At 43.3% G+C, this 18,278-nt stretch overlaps 1 protein-coding gene across 1 annotated transcript in view; it reads right to left on the bottom strand.

Annotated features, from left to right (window-relative positions):
* Positions 1 to 3,984: 3,984 nt before the first annotated feature.
* cacna1ea (calcium channel, voltage-dependent, R type, alpha 1E subunit a) overlaps positions 3,985 to 18,278 on the bottom strand; it is a gene marked incomplete at both ends in the record, with an annotated part of 67,078 nt that continues 52,784 nt past the window's right edge. The window contains 25 exons of the mRNA XM_079267134.1: positions 3,985 to 4,539; positions 4,716 to 4,897; positions 5,400 to 5,547; positions 5,782 to 5,910; positions 6,220 to 6,388; positions 6,562 to 6,668; positions 6,965 to 7,065; positions 7,206 to 7,313; positions 7,413 to 7,518; positions 8,658 to 8,754; positions 10,336 to 10,463; positions 10,660 to 10,825; positions 11,651 to 11,742; positions 11,947 to 12,132; positions 12,321 to 12,401; positions 12,494 to 12,604; positions 13,326 to 13,490; positions 13,808 to 14,009; positions 14,614 to 14,751; positions 14,908 to 15,068; positions 15,244 to 15,340; positions 15,757 to 15,875; positions 16,505 to 16,564; positions 17,095 to 17,224; positions 17,747 to 17,852. Coding sequence (XP_079123260.1) covers positions 3,985 to 4,539; positions 4,716 to 4,897; positions 5,400 to 5,547; positions 5,782 to 5,910; positions 6,220 to 6,388; positions 6,562 to 6,668; positions 6,965 to 7,065; positions 7,206 to 7,313; positions 7,413 to 7,518; positions 8,658 to 8,754; positions 10,336 to 10,463; positions 10,660 to 10,825; positions 11,651 to 11,742; positions 11,947 to 12,132; positions 12,321 to 12,401; positions 12,494 to 12,604; positions 13,326 to 13,490; positions 13,808 to 14,009; positions 14,614 to 14,751; positions 14,908 to 15,068; positions 15,244 to 15,340; positions 15,757 to 15,875; positions 16,505 to 16,564; positions 17,095 to 17,224; positions 17,747 to 17,852 — 3,644 coding nt within the window. The remainder of the gene's footprint in view (positions 4,540 to 4,715; positions 4,898 to 5,399; positions 5,548 to 5,781; positions 5,911 to 6,219; positions 6,389 to 6,561; positions 6,669 to 6,964; positions 7,066 to 7,205; positions 7,314 to 7,412; positions 7,519 to 8,657; positions 8,755 to 10,335; positions 10,464 to 10,659; positions 10,826 to 11,650; positions 11,743 to 11,946; positions 12,133 to 12,320; positions 12,402 to 12,493; positions 12,605 to 13,325; positions 13,491 to 13,807; positions 14,010 to 14,613; positions 14,752 to 14,907; positions 15,069 to 15,243; positions 15,341 to 15,756; positions 15,876 to 16,504; positions 16,565 to 17,094; positions 17,225 to 17,746; positions 17,853 to 18,278) is intronic.

The following is an 18,278-nucleotide window of genomic DNA, read 5'->3' as shown; positions in this document are numbered from 1 at the left end:
CAGAACACCTCCGAAATCAGTTATCTAATGATATAGTTTCTCTAGATGGCATTGCGCTGGCATCCAGCAGCACCGTCAAGAATCTTGAAGTTACCTTTGATCAGGATTTGTCTTTCAACTCTCAGATAAAACTTATTTCTAGGACTGCCTTTTTTCACCTACGTAATATTTCAAAAATCAGGCACATCCTATCTCAAAGCGATGCAGAGAAATTAGTTCATGCATTTGTTACCTCTAGATTAGATTATTGCAATTCCTTATTTTCAGGCTGCTCTAATAAATCTCTTAAATCTCCCCAGCTGATCCAGAATGCTGCAGCTCGTGTACTAACAAGAACTAAGAGGAGAGATCATATTACTCCTGTATTAGCTTCTCTGCACTGGCTCCCTGTGAAATCTAGAATAGAATTTAAAATCCTTTTACTTGCCTACAAAGCCCGAACTGGTCAGGCTCCATCATATCTTAAAGAGCTTATAGTACCATACTGCCCTACTAGAACGCTGCGATCCAGTGATTCAGGGTTACTTGTGGTTCCTAGAGTCTTAAAAAGTAGGATGGGAGCCAGAGCCTTCAGTTATCAGGCTCCTCTTCTGTGGAACCAGCTTCCCGTTTCAGTCCGGGGGGCAGACACACTCACCACATTTAAGAGTAGGCTTAAGACTTTCCTCTTTGACAGTGCTTATAGTTAGGGCTGGCTCTGGCTTGCCTTGGACCGGCCCATGGACAAACTGGTATAAGCAAAAACTACAGGGGGACTTCCTACACTGAGCACCTCTCTCCTCCTCTTCTTCACCTCCGTCTGTATGCATTGATGTCCCATTAATGCTCATTACTTCACTTCTTCCCCGGAGTATTTGTGCTTTCTCGCCTCACAGGATGACCGCAGTTTTATCTGGACACTGGTTCTTCCTCCTACCATGGCCCTGCTGACTCCAACTGCTAATATCACTTTTATTATTACTCACATTACTATTTCATATTACCGATAACATTAATGCACATTATTGACCTGCTTCTTCACCAGAGTCTCTGTGCTTTCTCGCCTCACAGGTTCCTGTGTATCCGGGTTTACCTGGACCAGGTGTTGCCTCCTGTCGTGGTTGTGTCATACATTGAATGTGCTGTAATTACATTGAATGTGTTGTAATTCACTATCCTGTTCTACACATGACATCATTGCACTTCTGTCCATCCTGGGAGAGGGATCCCTCCTCTATTGCTCTCCCACAGGTTTCTTCCTCTTTCCTCCCCGTTAAAGGGTTTTTTGGGGAGTTTTTCCTGTTCTGATGTGAGGGTTCCGGGACAAGAGGATGTCAAATGTGTAGATATTGTAAAGCCCTCTGAGGCAAATTTGTAATTTGTGATTTTGGGCTATACTAAAATAAATTGAATTGAACATCTTCTTCTTCTTATTGATCTCGTCTTCTTTGTATGTGTTCTAATGGAGGGATGTTTGCAGACAGTACAAATCTGTTGGTATCCAATTTCTAAAGCCCATTACGCCCTTGAGGACGTCACTTAGCCTTTGTATATGACAACAAATGTCACTTTAATGATAAAAAAACGCTGTTGCTAAATATAAAATAGTTATATTCTGTTGGCTTAGGAATTTATAGGGATCATCTTTGTTGTCAAATCTCCAATAAAGGCAAGAATTTCCCCAAAAATATATATATAAAAAAGGAGAATATATTGAAAGGTAGGACTATCAGTCAGTACAGGGTTTAGGGTTTTGTTTTAATGGTCCTTTGAACAGTTATGTAAATACTTCTTTTGTTAAAGTCGTTGACAGGCGTCATGATTCAAATAAAAATAAAACGGTGCAATAAATTAAACATGGATTTATTTTGTACAGTTTATACTACATATTTACCAGAAAGCTTCTCTTATCTATGAAATCCGGGCTTGATAGGGAAACTCTTTGTGCGAGCTTCCTCAGGCACAGATTAGATTGTTCTGTACAGAGACGGACATCAAGGTTAAGTCCTCGGCTGCATCGTACATGTTAAGCACGGCCCTATGAACTACAGGCTGAAGCCTTAACCTAACCTGTATACTGTGTGAATCGAGCTTCATAGTCGACACGCTTCACAGGTGTCGACTAAAGTACATATTTTTCAGTCCAGGACTTCCTGATTGGGACTCCAGCAGATGAGTGTGTCCTTGTCTGGCCTGTGGATCCTCAGTCCAGATAAGTTCTGTGTTCACATTCCAGAACCATGTCAAACTCAACATATCACATTAACACAACAGCACGTGATATAAATATACACCTTATTTAAGGGGAACAACAGATGGTTGAAAGTTGGAATGTTCAAAGCTATCGACAGTGCTGGGACCGAAAAGAACATGAACATTTCTCTGCCTGCTCTTTCATCGTTACTCTGTTGGTGAGGTGGTTTTAAATCACATTTAATATCGTGGATATATTAAAAATGAGGACAATCAGGCAGCCCTAAAACACATCTCTCGCCCACATCTCTCATTGTCACCATGATCATGCATGTGGAAATCACAACACCTCTAGAGCACAGAAAACAACCATAATGCTTGATTCTACTGATCGATACATGGGCCCCAGTGAGACGGAAACAAGGTGGCAGTTAACTTGCAGACAAACCATACTGTGCCTGTTATTCCTCTTTTGTAAAAGCATCCGTGTTGCATCACATGTAAAAAGGACATTAACCTTTTCGTCATCACATGAAAGAAGGCAACACATCCTGAAGAAGACACGTCGCTGGCTCTATGTACCGGAAGAAAATGGCTTTCGTCGCCTCTCTGACGCCACATCGACAGCGGTTATCCAGCACAGAAATGTGAAGAATGAACATCCTATTTTGCCTTCACGTAGGCTGTCTGTCCTGCAGATGGTTGTACCTCAGGCTAAAGTCGTTACAGTTCATAGAGTAGATGCAGAACACTGGTTCTGTGTGAAATCCCCACTGGTCCTTATGACGGTCTCGTCAGCTTGATATCACGCCGACTGACCTGCAAGAGACACTTTTAGTCCTCCTGATTTTCACACGTCTTCTCTTTTGGTCACGATGAACATTTTTTCACAAGGTTTCAGAAGGTGATATATTACAAATCCAGTGGTCCAGTATCCTGAGACAAAACATCTCTTATTCTGTCGATCTTCAGAATCATTTTCACACCACAGAGCCGACATAAACTTATACTGTGCCGCTCCAGTTGAAAGTACACCATCATTGTTTTCACAAGGACAGAAACACAACCTTTACTCGAAGTTTTGCTCACTTTAAGGTCTGGAACATGGTTCCTTGTATTGGCTATCTATTGATTAGTGACTGTATAATGCCCTTGAACCATGTGAATACTCTTGTTGTAAACAGGAACTATGTTGAAGTCTAAATTGGCAAAATCCGACTGAATCAACCCTTTTTTCATTGCTACTCTTACAACTAGGCACAGTCAAAACAGCAACCCTCTCAAATGACCTGAACATCAGAAGGAAAAGCTAAAATACATTCATCGTATCACATTTTCTTTTACATGCTACCAGAATGTGTTCATCGACACAAAACGCACTCAGATCAGTTTCTTGGATTCAAAGAGAGGTTTGAACATCTTGGATCGACGACTCACCGTATTTTGTTAAAAAAAAACAATCCAAACACCAACTGTTGAGGGAAGGCTCGGCAACGCTTGGGTTTGCTGCTGTGATCGACTTATAGTACAGTCAGTCTCTGCTGTTCTCTTGATTTGGCAACTTTTCTCTATTGAGAGCACACACTCTCGTGTCAACACACACAGCCTCCCTCCAGCTATAACAAACACACAAACAATCAAACACAAGAACACATTGCAGACAGACACCCAAGTGTCCGGATTAATAGCAGTGGAGTTCAGTCCTGCCTGTTATGCTACTGGTACTGAGAGTACAAGTTCTCAGAGCCACAGAGGAGCCTTGTGGTGCCATGTGGAGCTTCTCCTGCATCCTCTTTGTCTCATGTTTTTTTTTTAGCAGCGGTCGTCCTCATCTGTGTCACTGAGCAGCTCGCTGGCTCCAGCTGGACCCGCTTGGCCCAAGTTCTTCCGGTAATGCCCGTTAGGAACCTGCCAGGAGTGTCTGAGCTGAGGAGCGGAGCTTATGGCATTGGCCCGTCCCAGGCTGGTTGCCACGGCAGTCTCAAAAGTAAGGGTCTCCTGCCCCTCGCCTGCCACTCCACCGCTGACGTCCACGTGGATCGGTAGGTAGGGCTCAGAGATGTAGCGATGAGGAGATGGGTTGCTTGGTCCTGAAACCTGACCGCCGGATGACCCCTGAGCTGCAGTTAGGGGGCCGCCCTCCTTCTTATCCCTCCACGGGGTTCCCGGGGAGCCATCAGCGCCATCCTGAGGCTGGGTCTGGTCCTCAGAGGGGGCTGCTGGTGTGGGAGAGGTGTTGGCTTGGCAGACCAGAGGGGAGTAAGAGATGTACGGTCGCGGGCGAGACGGCGTCTGCGGCAGCTGCCGCCGATTGCGAGGAGTACCAGACTCTGAGGCTGCATGGGCCGGGCTGCCTGATGTGTTCACCTGCAAACAACAGAAGCACAATAATGCAGAGGAGTCCTTCTGCAGAGGAGTCCTGCTGGTTTTCACAGGTACAAAAAAGTCCCTCACTTCATTGTGCGACACAAACCAGCACAACTTTGGGTCACAAATTCTGAAATGAATGCTTTGGTGTGTCATTTAACCCGTCGCACTCCTACCTGTCTCTGTAAGGCGTTTGTGCGTCCTTCGCTAGGAGAACGTGACCGTCTCCTTTCACATGATGGGTCGCGGCTGCGCTCCTCAGAGTTGCAGCGGGACACGTCAGGAGACAGCAGGTGGCGCCGTTCCTTAGATCGCCCTCTCTCATGACTGCTTGTTTCTCTGTGGTTTATTCGAGGACCTAAGAGGTGGGTCGATTTCAGTTCGTCAAAAAAAATAACCTCAGTTTTAGGTCATAGCATGTAAAACATCCTTGTGGAGATCACAGTGTTAAACATATCCTAATACATTGATTTATCCAGTTTAAAAGGGAAATCCGTATTTATTGTTTCACGATATAAATTACAGGTTCAATGATATCATTTAAGGAAACATAAGGAATCTAAATAAATAAATAATAAGGATTAATACGGTTTCATTTTGATTGTTCATTCAATAAAGATAAAACGAAATACTCAGTTTGTAATGAGGACTATCCTTGTTGTCACTTTAGCTAAAATATGTTGATTCTGACAAGTCAACTGTTATTCAAAAGCAGCTGAATTCATGCACCGCACTTGAACGGGTTGCAGCAGATACTGGACATGGATTTTGCCCATTTTACTTCCATGACTTCTAAACGTTGCTATGAATATGTATCAGGCTGCATGAGGTGCGACGTAATGCAACGCGTGTTCAGTGACCTCTGTAGCTCCTCTGACGAGGCCTGTATGTGCCGTCAGGACTGACTCTCTCCAGAGAGTGTTGCTCCTGCCAGAGGCCGTTCACACACTGGTCTCCGATGGTGGAGAAGGAGCGCTTCATCAGCTTACTGTCTGCTGACATCCCGGGCTACACACACATCAAAGAAGCAGGAAGGAATCACATAAGCGACTGCGAATGACGCCTAATATAAACACACTCTCATAATAAAATAAAAAACATATACATAAAGGCATATATACTGAAAATATCATTTTTTTCATGAATTAATTGCAATAGTTAAATTATTTTAAAGCACTTTCCCATACGAATTGTGTTAGTCAGTGAATATCAGTTTTAATAAAAGTAATTACTCTTTATTACCGGTGGATCAACAGCCAGTCTGGGCATGGAGGACGCTCTGGTAGATCCTGTCCGCTGAGGTGATTTAATAGCTGGTGAGTCCTGCCTGGCCTGCTGCATCACTTGGTTATACTCCACAACTTCTGGTACCTACACAAACACCACAGAAATGAGGGCTGGCTGTTTCTTGTTTATTTCTCTTTCCAAGTCTCTATGATGATGCTCCATAATGGTTTAACAGCAAAGTGAATTCATAAACAATGCATCCCAGTACAGATGTTGCATATAGTTCATATGTTCGTTTAAATTACAACGTTCACATTTCCTTTGCAGTAGTAAAACTAGCAAATAATAAGAGGGTGGTTATGCCATGAATGGACTTTGGTCGATCAGATTCATTGGTTAATGAAAATCATTATGCAGCTTTCATACCACATACATACTACATGTTACGGTTACCAGTGTGTGTAAGTGATGCTGGTGGGGATGTGGGTGGTGGTATGGGTGGTAGGGTGAACGATAGTTGTCGTCATCCTCGTCTTCCTTCTCCTCCCTGGAGCGGGACAGCGGCTGCAGGAACATCTCTTGTGGAGAGATGGGGCTCAGTGCCACGAAACCTCCTCTGGTGCTGAAGGAGCACAAACGCACACTGCATTACATACCCGCATACACATGTGTCTATCATTGTTGATGATGATCAAGGGACAGAGGGCAACTGTAAAGTCAGTCAGTGACCAGATCCTACCAGCATGAATGACCACAAACGAATATATCGATAACAGTGTGGGTTTTTATATTTACAGAGCAGATCCGGCGCTGTGGCTGAGGAATGAAAGGGATTTGGCATTGCATAGGATTTCTTGAGGCAGAGAGGAGGCATCCATACGCTGGAACATAGGAGCATGTTTCTATGGGGGGAGATAAACACACACAGGGATGGATGGGAAATTAAAACAGGCCCTCCTATAATTACAGGCGGACATGGATCAAATTAGGGTTTTAGTGCACACAGTTCTCACGCAAAATTTTGAACCAAACAGGTAAACCGTACAAAATGAACCATTTTTAGATGATGGCCAAGAGGAAAAAGAACAGAATTATGCAATAAAATCACTGCAAATCAGCGACTCCTGGGTGCTTCCTAGGAATACATTTAAATTTAAAATGTGTCATAATACACCGAAACATAAAAAAAGAGAAGCACCTGCTCTTCCAGTTGCTGTCGGAGCTTCTTGGCCTTGCTCTGCTTGTAGTAGTCCATGATCATCATGGCGGCATAGATCTTCCCAATGGTCATGTCACTGGCTGAAAAAGGAGAAAGCATCAGACCACTGTTATGACCCTTCAAGAGTATTATCATATGAATTAACACTTACTACGACAGCTACTATGAGAGATAACATGTGTTTCCTTTCATTGAGGTGTGAATTAGTGTCTGATGTGACCTTTGTGGATGGGAACCAGCACATCTAATGTCTTGTGAGAGAGATGGGGCCAGATGATACCGATCTCCTTCTGCAGGTCCAGGTCCATCTGATTTCTATCCTCCCCTCCTGGAGATATATATATATAAAAAAATACATCAAATGTGATTGAATGAGTTGTACACCACAGCGAATGTGTTCCAGGAAGGTTTTGACATTTGGTCTAACCTCTGGCTATCTTGATCTCCAGGGCGGTGCGGATGAGGGCCATGAGAGTGGAGGTGAAGTGAACGGACATATCATCGTCCACGGGCATGTTCATGAGGACTAGTCTCTGATGGCAGCAGAGAAAGTGTCAGAGTCAGACACAAGCCAGCACCGTTTTACAACATACCACAGTGAAAACGTGCTCAGAGTGGCTGTGGCGGATCATAATGTCTTTATAATTGACTTAAATACTGTCATTATCTACAGATAACAAATTACAGTTTTTGTTTTTACAGTTTTTAAATCTCGTTTCCACTTAAATGATAATTTCAGACAGTACAGTTTGCTTTCTTTAAATCACGTTAACTTTGAAATAAGATAACAGAAATACAGCTGACACAGAAGGATGGAGAGGTTTCCAAGAAAAATGTTTTGACAACTTGTCACTGAATGTCAACATCGAGAAGTGACGGAAAAGGCTTGTTTTTGGGGATCTCGATACAACAACTTTGCAATCTCAACAAAACAGTCTGAGGGCACAAAGAGTACAGACACATTTTTTCAAAATAAATGTTTTTTCTTGCCCTCTCCTGTCCTTCTGTACATTCAGTTTTAAACACACACACATAGCGTTCATCTGCGATGGAGCATGCTGGCAGGCTCACAAAATCACACACATGCACACGCACACACACACACACACACACACACACACACACACACACACACACACACACACACACACACACACACACACACACACACACACACACACACACACAGAGTACATTTCACATTAGACACAGATGTAACATTAGGCTGTTGCAGGAGGCACATGCAGACAGGTAAATGTAAGAAACAGAGAAATAAGAAAGACATGAACACAGTTGACAGCAGACTTCTACAAATGACAAGATTTAGCATGTAGATAGATGATTGACAACTCTCTGATTGGTGTTAATGTAAGCAGTTTTATAAATAAACTTCACCAAGACACTTTCATCAGATAACAGCAAACAGATAATGATGTCTTATTTTCTTCTGCCAAGATGCAAAGCAAAACAAGCAAATCATCACTGTAGCACTTATCATCCTGCCAATGAAAGAACACTTGAACTTCAACAAGCAATACTGGATCATATGCCAACAGAAAAATAATGCTTCGTTTTTTCCAATGTGTGACACACAAAATGAGAGTTTACAGTGCCTGTCCTTGTTGATGAACATATGAAGGCAGTGCCTGTCAGGCTCTAGCGTTTAGTCTACCTTATATGCCACCTTGGAGGGGCATTTCTTGCCCAGGCCTAGAGGTGGCGACATGTTGGTCAACATCTCATACATGTCAGTGTAATGGATACGACCACTGGGGGCGCCAGGTAGCCATGAAGATGGGGGATGAGAAAGAAAAGAAAAGAGGGAGGGAGAAGAAAGAGGAAAGAAGGGAAAGAGATGATTTTGGAGAAGAAATTGAGGAGTTTGGCGAGTGTGTGTTCCCAAGGGATGGATGAGGAGAAGATCACAGGAGTGGGTGGAGGGTAAAAGAGAGGAACAAGAATGGAGGAGATACAAGCGAAAGGATTATTCCAACAAGGCATCACATAGAAGTAGGGAGTAAAGTAGGGGAAAATAAAACAGGTTGTATTCTTTCTATGCTGCCATCAGCGCATAGAAATCTGGGAAAAGGAGAAAACATGATGAGCAAAGGAATGACAGCCTCACTGGATCTGGTACAAATATCAAATACTTACACCGTGTAGCCTTGTATGTGTGTGAAAACATCTTTAAAACCAGATCCAACAGGTAGAAAGAGACAGGCCTCCCCCAAATTGCTCTACAACTGCATCAAAAGTACGAATTTTAAGTGCCTTGATAAAATTATAATCCTGAATGAGGGATGTCCTGTTCCTTAGTACCCTAAAAATCGAGTGTCGTCATTCTTTGACCCGAGTAACACACCCCTAAAGGTCAAGCAGGGGCGATGATAGCTGGTGAAGGGAAGGAAAGGAGGGATAGGAGGAGGTTAGGATGGATCCCACACGAAAGAGGCAGAGGGGTGGTGTTTGTTGGGGGAACCAAACCTTGCATGCCACCCTGTGCGGGCAGTTCTTTCCAAAGCCCAGGGGAGGTGAGATACTGCGTACAACTTTGTACATCTCCTTATAGTGGAGCCTACCACTGGAAAGAACATACATGTCTTTAGTTGTGCATCAATGAAGCCTTGTAGTGTAAGGGGAACAAGGCCTACGTGAAACATTTTAGGACACATAGCATGAAATCAAACATTTTCTTCACTCTGTAACAAACACAAACAGGAGAAAACGTGATGGGCAGACATCCCAAAACCTCCATTCATATGTGTGTATAAGTTGCTTTAGTCTGTTAATATTTTACAGCATGACTGTAGAACACATAATTTGACATCAATGAAATTTGTAGCATTAGTGTGTGCACAATCTCGGCGCCCATCGGCTATTGGTCTGCCGATGGATAAGCCTCTGCGGGGCTACAGCTAACATTTTGAAGGTTTCCCTTCCTCTTCAAGACTTCCTCTTCTGTGCACCGGCCAATTGTTTACAGTCTGATTAGCAACTTGAGACCCCCGAACGGAGTTTGAGTTGAGAGACGACGTCTACGGCTTATCTTTATGAAAATATATCTGAAAATGAATGCAAAATATTTTTTCAGACGATAGCCGATGGGTTTCAAAGATTGCATTTCTGCGGATGTCTTCCGCCTCTTTTGCTCTCCACATGGACTTACAACCAAAGCCGGCTCAGACGTGATTGGTAAATACTTCTCGGACTACAAACAAAAAACAGAACGCTCACGATCTTGGCCCCTTGCCGACAGATTCTGCATTCATATGCAGATATCCGTTTATAGAGATTAGTGTGTGAACAGCATTACTTTTAATGAAATGTTAGTGTAGCACAGGGACACTGACCAGGCGGCGCGGTCATACTCCCCCCAGATCCGGACAAACTCATCCAGGTGGTGAGGACCCAAGATGGACGAGTCTCTTGTCAGATACTCAAAGTTATCCATGATCACAGCCACAAACAGGTTCAGCATCTGGACAGGAGGAAGAGGAGACGCCTTGACATTGATTCACATGAGCATGGAAAGTGCTTAAAGGAGGAATTATGAGCATAGTGCTCAAAATAAAAAGAACAGCTGCTCTTCCTGAGGAAAATAATCGAAAAACAACCGTTTTTGTTATTGTCTGCAATCTAGAGGAATCATTTACTCTCCAGTTTCCCCGTCTTACCAGGAAGGAGCTGAAGAAGATGAACGAGACAAAGTAGAAATAAGCGAAGTCGGAGCCACAGCCCCCCTCCGGTCCGGACGTCGGTGCTGCTGAGGGGTCCGTCTCACACTTTTGTCCCCCCAGACAAGACAACATGATCTCCTGCCATGACTCCCCTGTGGCACTCCTGGACACGCACATATTACACAACAGCAGGAGGAGGAGGGTGGGTTAGGACTCCAGCAGTCTAGCTCACAGCTTATTCACAGTTACGTCTGCCATCTGGTGCCGTCAAAGTATCGAGACTCGCACCACTCGTGAGACAGCTTTTAGATGCTCCAAATGTGAGACCTTGTTGTGTAGTAGTTATTCATACATTTACAGTATATTCTCAATGCATTGGTGCTGAAATGTTAATGTCAATGTTTTATACAGTTTTTAATGTTAGTTTTCGTGCAAGTGTAATGCATCTTGCAAGTTGTTCTGCCATGTATCATTTTACAGATTTCAGAGCCATAAAGATCGATTCTCATCGTGTTTAGATTTGTTTTTCTTCAAGGCTTCTGAGAACAAACTTGAACCTCAACATGGAGACATGGTCGAGATAGCCATTTCATTATTTGACCCACTCTGCTTTCTAAAACTCTGAGTGTTTTGCAGAGCTATTTGCAAAGGAGGTAAGTGGTACACTGCAGCCTCTATCGCCGCTTGACACTGAGTAGCCCCTTGGGTACTTAGAAAGCAAAGCTACCATAACCTAGCAACGTTATTCACAATACATTAAGGAAATGTGTTATTTTGTGAACCAATGCGTGTAGTTTGGATCGCTGCTGTATCTCAATTTAACTGAGACTAACTATTCCGGAGTACTGGATGGAAGCGACGGGATTTAGCTGAGAGTTCAATGTCAGATTGGATCATGGAAACAATTGTGTCTATGTTGATCTGAAACAAACGACAAAAAGTCTAAAAATGCTTGAAAATCAGGACTGAAGATCTCAAGGCGTCCTACCTGAACAGCAGCATCAGAGCACCAGAGAAGGTCTTGAAGTTGTTGTGCTGCGTAATGTGAGTCTCCTCGTTCAGCTTAATGTTGCCAAACACCTGATTCACGCAGATACACACACAAAATCCATAGCAATGACAGAAATGATGTCATGCCCAGCCGGTATTGTGAGCATTTATATTTCACCATAAAACAAATATTCTTATGACGCTGAGGGACGCTGCGTAAAAATGGTAAATGTAGAACATTAAACACCATCTCCACAGAGATACAGAGGCCGATCTACCATGTGTCTTTCTAACCTGCATGCCAATGATGGCGTAGATGAAGAAGAGCATGGCGATGAGCAGGCACACGTAGGGCAAAGCCTTGAAGGACTGGACGAAGGTCCACAGAAGAATCCGGATGGTGTAGCCTTGTCTGAGCAGTTTGATCAGACGGGCTGCTCTGAACAGCTTCAAGAAACTCATGTTGAACGTATCAACAAACTGTAAGAACACAGGGGAGAGGAAGGAAACTGTTGTTTGCTAGTGGCGCTGAGAGATGTCAGCTTGTCATACACAGGAATACAGTATTACTGTTCACATAAATAGTTCAAATCGAGGGAAACTGTGAAGAAGAGAGTTGAAAAGAAACACCGTCTCTTTCAGTGTCAGTCTCGTGTTTTTCTTATTACCTGCAAGTCAACCACGATCTCTGTGATGCTGCCCAACACGGTGATGAAGTCAAAAATGTTCCAAGTGTCTCGAAAGTAGTTCTGTAGAAACAGGAAAGATGCTTTGAGTAATTTCGAAAGAGTGACCTGAAAATGTACATTCCGCCAGGCTGTGCGTTGCTCTTTTCTCTCACCAGAAAGCCGAAAGCCATGATCTTGAGGACGCACTCAACGGAGAAGAGAACAGTGAACGCTGTGTTCAGGTGCTTCAGTACGGCCTCGTATGCCGGCGGGGCAGAGTAATACTGGAAATAGAGAGGCGGGCAGGGGTTAAACTACGTGAAATCTGTGTTATGAGAAGGATTAAAAAGCGGAATATTGCCGAACCAGTTCACTGAACTTCAGCCCTGCACCCTGCTGATCTACAGGTTGATGGAAGATTCTTCCAGACCCATGAATAGTGCCTCAGTCTCTGCACCTTTCATCTGTCGCACTATAAAAGGAGTCATTCCTCTAGGGGCGGCAGCCACAGTTAATGAGGTCATGCTAAATAGCAGCCCCTGGACATTATAGATCAATATTTAATACAGGCTGAGTCACCCTGCGCCTGTCTGTCTGTCTGAACAACCAGCACAGCCGAAGAAAAGGCCAGTTCGGAAAATAAACAATGGTGAGGTAGGGGTGGAAAAGATTAAAACATCACAGCGTGTGGAGGTGGTACCTAAAAAGAACACACCAGTATCTACACATCCATATTTCACCGTTAGAAGTGACACATCTTGGCTTATTTTAAAACCAAAGTGTTAACAGTCGCAAGTTCCTGACAGAATATGTTGCTGAGAGGCAACACAAGGTGTGTGTTTTCCCCCATTATCAAACAGGGATATGTGGAAAATGGCACGTCATCTTTAGGAGTGAGCAGGCAGATGCAGATAATGGTAGAAACTGTCACACCGGTTGTTGTCCTCTCATTCTGGTCCTACTGGGAGCTTTTGTCTTTGATTTTTCTCTCTTCATTATCCTCACCTTCATCATCAGTACAATGGTGTTGAGAGCGATCATGGCCAGAACGGTGTACTCAAAAGAGGGCGACACCACAAAATGCCACAGACGGTACTGGAACGTGTGCCGGTTCTGGGGCATGTAACGGGTCAGGGGCTTGGCGCTGATGGCAAAGTCGATACACGCCCTCTGAAATAAAGAAAACAGGGGAAAAGGCAGTTTTTTTCTGTTTGCTTTAAACTCCAAAGGGAAAAAAATTGATGTTTCCCACAATAAGAAGAATATTTATGGATGACCAAAGACAGTCAGACTACATTTATGTATTTGGGCTTCATAGACTAGACTGTAAATATATACTTTACATAAAGTAAAAGAGACAGAGAAAGGGAGACAGATAGAAAAAACTGATTCGACGGACTAGAAAGGAGCTTAAGGGCCATTAAACACATAAGAAAAAAGAAAAGAGAAAATGTTGATTAGTTGTTCCTTCATCAATCGCCCTTCACCTCATTTTTTTCCAGGCTGCACTCCTCCATCATCTTATCACCCTGTTCCTGGAAGGTGATGATGATGAGAGCCACGAAGATGTTGACGAAGAAGAAAGGAAAGACGACGAAGTAGATGACGTAGAAGATGGACATCTCCATCCTGTTGCCGTGGCTCGGACCTCTGTCCTCCTCTGTCACATCCACCGAGTGCTGCAGAACCCTGGAAGAGCAACGACACAACGCTAACTAATGCTAACGCTAACGCTATTAACAGCTCGAGCAACAGCAAAGACGAACCTTCACTGTTTGGCAGGACAGACACAGCACAAGAACAGCAATCATTGTCCTGTAGCACCCACCGAAAATATATCAAACTCCTTAAAATCATTCACAAGATCAAGACTCTTGCATACTTACAGCTACTTACAGCAGCTATTAGTTTAGGAAGAAACTTTTGTTCACTGGGGCAGGGATCAAAAGCCCATTTGCTACTTAGAGGAGGATATCATTCATTTCCACAGCAGCAGTCAATTAATGAGGGCTGGAACAGTACAAACCCACAAGCACTGCCAGTGAAATATTAGTATAACCTTATTGTGAGATGACAAATGGCAAAGTCTTTGATAAGTTAATCACATATATTATATTTCCTTCATCAAAGGCCAGATTTGACCATTACCAAAGAATAAGCCAGTTGTTACGGTTCTAACCCTCATAAAAGCTAATGAGCCCTCTAAGACTGGAAAATGATATGCGGGAAAAAACTCCTAATTAACCAGAATAAGAATTAGCACTCATCCGCTGATTCCAGTCAAGACACTCACTGAGGCCATCCCTCTCCAGTGGAAACGGTGAAGAGAGTGAGTAGAGCCCAGACGACGTTGTCGTAGTGAAACTCGTGTCTCTTCCAGTCTCTTCTCTTCACCTCCTTCTTGTCCTTCGCATAGTCTATGTAGTAACCCCTGGAGGAGACCAAATGAAAAAACATTAAGAAATGTTAAGAATCACATGTCATTTGAAAGGATGTGGAAAGATCATAACATCTGACGCAAATAAAAGAATAATTGAGAAAGAAAGAATGAAGAATATAAATTGGAATGCCGAAAAGGGAACATTACTGGCAGTCCTTCTCGGTGTCCTTCGAACTGTCGGTGCAGTAAAAAAATTTCCCCTTGAAGAGCTGCACAGCAATGACGGCAAAGATGAACATAAAAAGCTTATAGACGATCAGGATGTTGAAGACGTTTTTCAGAGACGTCACCACACAGTCAAACACCGCCTGGAAGAGAGAGACAAGTGAAGGGCAGAACGTGGTGAGATCAGGGAATTGGGTCCGTGCAGATGTGCACATACTGCAGCAACAAGCAGGCAGCAAAGGAAGTGTGACATAAATATGCTCGTAATAACAGATACTGAAAAAAAGATACAAATTATAGTATGGAAACACAACCAACCTTGAGTTTAGGAAGCCTCTTGATGGTCTTCAGTGGTCTGAGGACACGCAGCACTCTCAGAGATTTGATGGTCTTAATGTCCCGCCCTTTGTTGTTTCTGTACAGAAAGACGGAGAATGTCAGCATCACACCATTGCAGCTGAGTATTCCTCACGCTTTTAGACACTCCTTGATTGGTTTTCCCACCTTATTCGTGCATCGTTACATTACGTTTAATCTGACATATTCTACTTATGTCACACTGATGCCACATTAAAAGTACTCATTCTAAGAGAGGAAGACTTTTTGTGTTTTTTACCCCATCACATTGCTGCTGGTCAATCCCACAGGGCCATCACCCAAAGAGGGAGGGAAACAGGAAAGAGGGACACGTATATCAACAGTTATAACGTTCGAAACAAAATGGAGAAGAAGACAACATTTACAGCAGAAAAGTGTCATTTACAGCTGATTTAAAGACACTATGATGTTTAGACATGTGATTCGTGTTTAGACACATTAATTCAAATAAATCGAGTGACTGACGAGAGGGCGAAGGCCACCAACGCTCCCACCACGACGATGAAGTCGAGGATGTTCCACAGGTCTCTGAAGTAGGCGCTATCATGGAGGATCAGACCCTGGTCGATCATCTGAGGACAAGACAAGAGTGTGCCATGAAGCATCTTTCGTCTCCAGGATAGTTTCCAGGGACGGAGCCAACTTTGAATTCATATCTTTGTAGGTCAGTGTAAAGCTCCTGAACAAGTTGAATCAAATGAACATTGAGCCTGACAAGGCTGTTTGTTTCTCCGAGTGTAACATGGCGCAGTGGTCCCCAACTTTGGGACTGGAACCCCTACAATCAGTGGCAAGGGGATTAACGGCACAGGAAGGAAAACAACACGGTCAACTATTTCTGCTGCACAACAATACGCTTATTTCTATTATTTTTGGTAATTTTTCAAGTATTTCAATTAACATGCTCGTGCTGCAAACATGTAAACATACATGCTTTAGCGATATCACATGTTCTGTTAATAATAATAATAAAATACAGTAAAATTCATATTCTAAGATGGTTATACCGTGAAAATCTGATACCGTTTCAACCTTTGTTGCAAATAAAATGCCCCCCCCTCCCTCATCCTTCACATTACCAGTGTGCCACCACACTCTTCATCTGTACAATAAAGACCAAAAAAGAAAAAAAACAATTTCTTGCAATCAATCATCACATAGTGACATATCATTATCATACCATCTTTACACAGTAACCTACCTTTATAATCATTTCAAATGTGAAGACTCCGGTGAACACATAATCAAAATACCGCAGAACCTGCAGGAGGACAGTCAAAAAGGCAGATCAGAAAAGTTGATACATCTAGAATATAACAAAGATAATAAACTTGCGTTCTTCACAAAGAGACATTATTCAACTTGTTGCATTCATTTCATGACATTTAAGACTATTTTACTTCAAAATCTCATCTTGTGGATGTATGAAAGTATGAAACAGTCCCCTCAAATGACGGCAGTACAACACAAGATAATAAGCCGAATTCCTCCCATAAACAACCAATGTGTCTTAGAATGCAATTTCCTCACTCATCGACAATTTAACCGCCCCCCCATCAAGTCACATAGGTTGCTCTTTGCAAAACAATTTCAAGATTTCTTTTTTAATTCTTATGGCGCTTTTGCCGCTTAGCGTAGATGAAGCCCAAGGCAAAAGATACACAATGATTGGGATCGTATCTCAGACATGGGGGAAACAGCAGAAATATTCTGGCTTCTACTTCAGTCATTTAATGTTACAGCTGTCCCCTGTGTCAGCTGTGATATATACATGAATGTGAATACACAAACCTTATTCCAGTTAGAGGAGGTGGCTACAGGGTCCTCAGCAGCCAGTGCGATACTACTAGCGGCTATGACCAGCAGGATGGACATTTCAAAGTACCGGAGGTTCACCACGTAGTGACACGCTCGACGCACCCTGAGGGAGAGCAGATGGCAGAGTGGAGATGTGAGGCAGAGGTCAGGTACCATATTTACTGAAGAGTGAGACTGTGGCCCAATCCCAATTTGCCCACTAAAGCCTTAAACCCGGAATCCTTAAGGGACTTAACTGACATCACCTGTCAAATGGTTGAGTGTGAGAGGCTGCAAGGACTTGAAATCGTATAAATATGAAGGGGAAAGCACCGTGTAAAGTGAATATGCCAGGCTGAACACCCATGCGCCGTCCTTTTTTGTTTACCTTTTTTTACGCCTCCAGCTTCCCCTGGTAAACCTGTGTTTAACGTCATAACGCTATGAACTGTGGGTAATTCCCTCAAGCAAAGTCTGCAGAAATGCAAACTGAAATATAATGGCAGCAGGTTTAAAGAACAGGGATGAAATCCAATCCAAAGAGATCAAATGTCCCAGTGGTGGCAATTTCATCCAAGAACAAGTGATGTTTGGAGTATCACCATTGCCCTGTGTTATGAAGTTGATTCTCGCGGTAGCAACTTACGGGTTGTCAGGTTTGAAGAGGAACATGCTGTCTGGATTCACAGTGTTGACAGGCTTTGTCTCATCTGCCTCCTCTGATTTACAGGTGTCAGGGTCCTTACTGATGACTGGAGAAGGCCAGGAGAAGAAGATGATGAGAAATCTATTTGCTGGAAATGCTTCATGAAGCTTTATCTCGCCATCACTAGCTATGGGGACTACACTGCCTTACCACAATACCATGACTCACCGCTTCTAAAAAATGCTGTGGATGCCACCATTTAGCTTAGGTGCATAGAAACAGGCGGCAACCTCCGGGATTGAAAAGTGAAGGCAATGCGGAATTGCCTCATGTTTGCATTCTCTCTAGCAGCCAGCAGGGGGCGACTCCTCTGGGACGATTGTATAGAAGTCTATGCAAAGATTATCCTACTTCTTCAACACAGCATAATGTTAATTTAATAAATTATGGTCCCATTTAGAGTAATAGAGACGATAAAACAGGGCATGCTTTAGGGCGTGGCTACCTTGTGATTGACAGGTCACTACCACAG

The sequence above is a fragment of the Melanostigma gelatinosum genome, assembly GCF_949748355.1.
Source record: "Melanostigma gelatinosum genome assembly, chromosome: 4".
Lineage (NCBI taxonomy): Eukaryota > Metazoa > Chordata > Actinopteri > Perciformes > Zoarcidae > Melanostigma > Melanostigma gelatinosum.
This window is presented reverse-complemented; position numbering and strand designations above follow the sequence as displayed.